The sequence below is a fragment of the Austrofundulus limnaeus genome, unplaced genomic scaffold (genome assembly GCF_001266775.1).
Source record: "Austrofundulus limnaeus strain Quisiro unplaced genomic scaffold, Austrofundulus_limnaeus-1.0 Scaffold1726, whole genome shotgun sequence".
Classification (NCBI taxonomy): Eukaryota; Metazoa; Chordata; class Actinopteri; order Cyprinodontiformes; family Rivulidae; genus Austrofundulus; species Austrofundulus limnaeus.
In genome coordinates, this window is record NW_013954128.1 from 9,609 (window position 1) to 16,065 (window position 6,457).

Sequence of the window (6,457 nt, forward strand, 5' to 3'; positions counted from 1 at the left end):
TATATATATATATATATATGTTTTTAACTCTTAATTATTAAAAACAATATTTGTTTATGTATTCATGAGGTTCTTTTATTCGTATTTGAAAAAGGAAAAACCTGGGTACTCAAGAGGGCAAAACAGGGGGGCCAGTCAGGGTGCCAACAAATTTTTATGGGGGTCCACGGCCCCCCTGGCAGCGCCCCTGCCTCAGTGTCTTCAGTCCTGTTTCCTGTCCTTGGTGCCATGTCTAGTCCTGTTTTAAATAGTCTGTCTAGTCCCCAGGCCCATGTCCTGTCCTAATGGTTTTAAAATGTCAGCCTAAAGTGGCTGCAGGACCGATCTTATCACACAAAGTGAAAATAATGAAACAAACCAGGAGTTGATTTAGTTTTTTTTTTTTACTGGTTTAAATTTTAAAAAGCCGTATTGACTTTTGATGATGTCATCAAATCAGCCATGCAGCATTCATCTCTGGCAGACTAATGTATCACCTTCTTGGTTTTTTACAGAGCTCTATGAAGTACTTGAAAACAATAAGTAAGTAAAAGTAAAATTACATGAACAGAAAATGACTTTGGTAAAAATACATTTCGCTCATGAGAAAACTAGTCCAGTAAAAGTCATAAAACTGTTCACAAAAATTGAGAAAGTAAAAGTACTGTTCCGCTCTCTAAGAAATAAACTGTTGAATTTCTGAAGCAAACTGGTTCCACTAAGTCAGGTTGAGTAAACTGAACAATATGTGTTGATTCCTTGCTCAATTTACTCAACTAGGTTTAGTGGAGCCAGTTGTTGAGTAAATTCAACTCTTCATTTTTTAGAGCAGAAACATCTTTCATGATGAGTTCAAACAGATTTCATTTGTAACGAGTAACTAGCTGTTACATTTTAAAGTAAATTAGTAAAAGTATCGTTTTTAGCTTTAAAATGTAATGAAATAAAAGTAAAAGCAGCTGTTTAAAAATATGTGGTAAAATTACAAATCCTCAAAAAAAACCTACTTAGGTACTGTAATGAAGTCAATGTACTTAGTTACTATGAACATCTGGTCAGCACCTCTGAGATGATTGACAAGGTCTGAAGAAATCCAAGTTCCCACAGTTCATTCAGTCTACCTGGCCTGTGTTAGACAAACAGGACTTGTAAGGTTCTACAGATCAAACTAATAAAGTCTAACTTGAGTAGAAGCTTGATCATGTGCACACATCAAATATAAATCCAAAATTAAACAAATCCCAAATTCAAAAGGAATACATACAAGGAATACTATTCTACAGTGTTTGCACGGAACAAAGCAACACATAATTCATCAGTGGCACACAATGTAAAACAAACACTGAATTTGCTACAAGAGAAACAAACAAGTCAGACTCACCAGTTCCAAGGTAACGGCTGAAAATGTCCCTCTGTGCGCTGATCATCCAGTCTAAAGGTTTTACATCAACATACTTGGACAAATATATTAGAAACACTTTAAAGACCAAATGAACAAGTAGTTTGTAAAAACAAACCTGGTAGTAGCCATCAACCTGCTTCCTCCAGGAAGTCAGTGCAGCTTGTACCTTTCCTCCATGACCACAGTTGTTCAGCTGTGATCACATGACTTATGTGGTATGTTTCCTCTGCAGGTCATGTGACTTATCGTAGAGGATGATCAGTCAGCACTAACCAGCTTCCAGTAGGCCTGGGGTCTGAGGAGAGGCAAAGGATCATGGGAGATGAAGGTCCCCTGCAGACCGAGGGGAATGCTCTCCTCAAAGCCGTCTTCCAGGGAAAGCTGCGCCTTGCTCGTCTGCTGCTGGAGGGCGGGGCCTACATCAACGAGGGCAACGAGCGTGGGGAGACCCCCATCTCTGCAGCCTGCTTGGCGAGCTACGAAGACCTACAGACCCGACAGAGAATGGTCCGGTACCTGCTGGAAAAAGGAGCTGACCCTAACATTCCAGACAAAACTGGACGCACAGCACTAATGCACGCCTGCGCCCGACAGGCAGGGAAGGAAGTGGTGTCTCTGTTACTGGACAACAAAGCTGATCCAAGCCTCAAAGATTACTCTGGTGCCTCTGCCCTCATCCACGCCATCAACACAGGAGACCGTGAAACCCTGCAGGTGTTGCTAGATGCCTGCAAGGCCAGAGGTAAAGAGGTGATCATCATAACCACGGACACGTCTCCATCAGGCACCAAGAAGACCAAACAATATCTCAACTCACCTCCCTCCCCAGGTATTGTAGACAAACTGTCTCCTGCTTGCATGTCACCTTCTGAGGTGGAGATCGGAACCTCCTCGCCTGCAGTAACCACGACCAAAGACCAGGAGGGGATCTTTAATTTTGCACTGACCTCAGCACTACCTTTACCTTCTACTCGACCTCCAGGTGAAAAGAGGTTACTTCCACGCAAGCTGCTAAAGAGGCTGAACTCTGAGCCTTGGGGACTGGTGGCACCCTCAGTTCTGAGCGGAGTTCCTCAGAATCAGCTAGACCAAGATCTGAAGGAAGAAGTCAGCAGTGACCTGAGCAAGATGTCCACTGAAATGAACGGTCTGTCTATCTCACAACCAGTCAGACCTCCATTGTCACGAAGACACAGCATTGAGACCCATGACCCCTGTTCTCCCAAATCTATTGACCGTTCCTGCTCTGAGGACTGTGCAGGACTTTCTGCTCCATCTTGGGCTGACAAAGTTCAGCAGCACCAGATTTTATACCGGAGAAACACTGCCCCAGAGCCACAGGATAACGCTGTAGTGTCTGGGGCAGTAGGGACCAGAGTTCTGACTCACCCCAAACTCATCCGGATGGAGCACTATGAGTCAGATACCCATCTGTCTCCAGAGTCCATCCCTGGATCTCCAGACTCTGGACGTATGTCTGTTGAACGCAGGAGGTACAATGCTTCCCCATTGTCCCTGGTAACCAGCTCCTCCAGGGAGTCTTTGGAGAACATTCCTAACTCTGTGTCCCCCATCACCATGCGACGCCGTCCCCCAGGTCTCCTAGAACGTCGAGGCTCCGGGACCCTGCTGCTGGACCACATCTCCCACACCAGACCTGGTTTCTTGCCACCACTCAACGTCAATCCCCAAAGACCCATCCCTGATATTCGGGCCATAGGCAAGTCCACCTCCCCGGTTCACTCAGGACACAAGATCCTGGTTCCAGTGGCCCCGACCTCGCCCAAACGGGGCTCAGAGTTCAAGATGAAGAAGAAGCTGATGAGAAGACACTCAATGCAAACAGAGCAAATGAAACAGCTCTCCACTTTCCAGGAGATCCTAGCTGAGAAGGTTTCAGAGTCCAATGGGGACTGAGGGGAGTAGAGAGCAAAGTGTGATCGGTTGCTGTTTCTGACTTATTAGAGCGGCAGTTTACTGTCAGTCCTCTGTGTCAGACTGTCTCTAGTCTCATCACATTAACACCAGGTCCTGGTCACTGAGAGGAACTGCCAGGTACTGTTCTCTAAAGATTCTGGTCTCTGAGGTGATCCACAAGGTTCTGGTTTTCAAGGGCATCTGCGCCTACAGACAGCTGCTGTTAGTTTCCAGGTTTTAGCCACCAGTTGTTAGCAACCAGGTGGTAGTTACCAGTTGGTAGTTAACAGTTGTTTTTTACCAGTTGGTTAACCGTTGTTAGTTACCAGTTGGTAGTTAAAAGTTATTGGTTACCAGTTGGTAGCTACCAGTTGTTGCCACCATTTGTCAGCTACCAGTTGCTATCAACCAGTTATTAGTTACCACTTAACTATCAGTTGTTATTTAACTGTTGTAAATGACCAGTTTAGTCACCAGTTGTTGGTAACCAGTTGTTAGCAACCAGTTGGTAGTTACCAGTTGTTAGTTACCAGCTGTTAGTTACTGGTTTTTATTTACCAGTTGGTTGTTAACAGTTGTTAATTACCAGTTGTTAGTTATCAGTTGTTATCAACCAGGTCGTAGTTACCAGTTGTTAGTTACCATTTTTATTTACCCGTTGTTAGTTAACAGATATTGGTTACCAGCTGGTAGCTACCAGTTGTTGCCACCATTTGTTAATTACCAGTTGCTAGCAACTAGTTATTAGTTACCAGATGTTAACTATCAGTTGTTATTCAACAGTTGTAAATTACCGGGGTTTAGTTACAAGTGTGTAGTTATCAGTTGGTACACAGTTGGCAGGTACCAGTTGTTGGTCACCAGTTTTTAGCTATCAGTTGTTGGTCACCATTTGGTAGTTACCAGTTGGTAGTTACAGTTGGTAGGTACCAGTTGTCGGTCACCAGTTGTTAGCTACCAGTTGTTGGTCACCAGTTGGTAGGTACCAGTTGTTGGTCACCAGTTGTTAGCTACCAATTGTTTGTCACCAGTTGTTATCTACCAGTTGTTGGTCACCAGTTGGTAGTTACCAGTAGTTGGTTACCAGTTGGTAGGTACCAGTTGTTGGTTACAGTTGGTAGGTGCTAGTTGTTAGTTACCAGTTGGTAGTTGCCAGTAGTTGGTTACCAGTTGGTAGTTGTCAGCAGTTGGTTACCAGTTGGTGGTTACCAGTTGTGTGTTACAATTGGTAGTTACCAGTTATTGGTTACCAGTTGGTAGTTGCCAGTTGGTGGTCACCAGTTTTTAGTTACCAGTTGATAGTTACAGTTGGTAGGTACCAGTTGTTGGTTACCAGTTGTTAGTTACCAGTTGTTGGTTAACAGTTGGTAGTTACCAGTTTTTGGTTACCAGTTGGTAGCTAACAGTTGGTAGTTACCAGTTCTTAGTAACCAGTTGGTAGCTAACAGTTGGTAGTTACCAGTTCTTAGTAACCAGTTGGTAGCTAACAGTTGGTAGTTACCAGGTCTTAGTAACCAGTTGGTAGCTAACAGTTGGTAGTTACCAGTGTTAGTTAGGACTTACTGCTTCTGAATTGTTAGTCATGTGGTCTGAGCAGTGATGTAGATTGACTGTACTTCACTACATTAGCACAAATGATGTCATTACCAGGGCTGTCAACTCTCACTCATTGACTGTAAGACATGCACATTTCATAACGCACACATGCCACACTAGGCTATTTCTCCTGCTAAAACACACGCATGAATGCACACATGCACACACGCACTTTTTGAAGAAGAACCAATGTGCAGCTCAATGTTTTCTTCTCTGGGTGAACTGGTTTATTAGGATGAATCACTCAATTTGCCTAAAAAGTTCCATATCCACCTATTTATTTTCCTAATTGTTTATATTCCTGCATTGGAAGTCCTACAAATGTGAGCTGTGCATACAGAGGTGTGAAGTGACTCCTGTCCACGTGCTGCATGTCATTATAACAAGCTGCAGCAGAAGACAAGACTCCGCTCAGACTGATCATTTCCACCTGTTGCACACACAACTGTTTTTATCATTCTTTTTAAAACTGTCTTTGGAGGATGCACCGTGTGTGGAACATCACCTGCAAACAGCTGGAGCAGCCGTCAGAGCGCTGCTAAATGAAGGGATAACCCGGCTATTTTTAAAGTGGACTTGCAGGTCGAAATATAAAACAAAGACCTCACATCATGTTAGAGCTTGGAGTAAGTACTCTCAGCTACTACCAGAAACATCACGCAGCACCCCAGCTGTAAATGGCCCTGCTCCTGCCCTGGTTTACACAGCAGGATGTCATTTTTACTGTAAAGTTATTTCTCTCTCTCAGTCTCTGAAATAAACCTCTGGACCTGGCAGCCTCAGTCACTTCTTCACCTTGTGTGTCTCCTGACACCTAACTTTGTCTTTTGGTTCATTTTGATATTTTCAGAATTTATTTCTGTCATGTGGATCTAAACAAAGCATTAAAGTCATTAAATTATACTTATTCATATTTAGTGTTTTCACACACTGTTTTCTCTAAYGTGCCCTGATGCATCAGGTTAGGTYAGGGTTGTTACTGATCCATCACTAATCCAGGTAGAAACAATCAGCAGGTCCTCTGGATGGTTCCTTTTCAGTCAAACATCTCGTCTCTCCTCCAAGAGACTTCTTCAGTCTGATGAGTTTCAGGTGAACTCAGCCTTATAAGCTCCGCCTCCACATGGACAAACAGGTTAGTCACATGTAAAAGAGGACCATCAGCCAACAACAGGCTTGATTAAATCTGTTGTTCATAGAGGGTCATGTGACCCATCACCTGACTTATTGATGGGGCCTGATCCACACCTTCTGCTAACCCTAACCCTGTCCTGTAGATGAGTGTAAACTGTAGAGTCCTGACCTGTAGATGAGTGTAAACTGTAGAGTCCTGACCTGGAGATGAGTGTAAACTGTAGAGTCCTGACCTGTAGATGAGTGTAAACTGTAGAATCCTGACTTGTAGAATGAGTGTAAACTGTAGAGTCCTGACTTGTAGATGAGTGTAAACTGTAGAGTCCTGACCTGTAGATGAGTGTAAACTGTAGAATCCTGACTTGTAGAATGAGTGTAAACTGTAGAGTCCTGACTTGTAGATGAGTGTAAACTGTAGAGTCCTGACCT

General features: G+C 43.6%; 1 protein-coding gene across 1 annotated transcript in view; it reads left to right on the forward strand.

Annotated features, from left to right (window-relative positions):
* ankrd34a (ankyrin repeat domain 34A) overlaps positions 1–5,670 on the forward strand; it is a 10,706-nt gene extending 5,036 nt beyond the window's left edge. The window contains exon 2 of the mRNA XM_014033407.1: positions 1,614–5,670. Within this exon, the coding sequence (XP_013888861.1) occupies positions 1,697–3,298 (1,602 nt within the window). The 5' untranslated portion in view covers positions 1,614–1,696 and the 3' untranslated portion in view covers positions 3,299–5,670. The remainder of the gene's footprint in view (positions 1–1,613) is intronic.
* Positions 5,671–6,457: the final 787 nt, after the last annotated feature.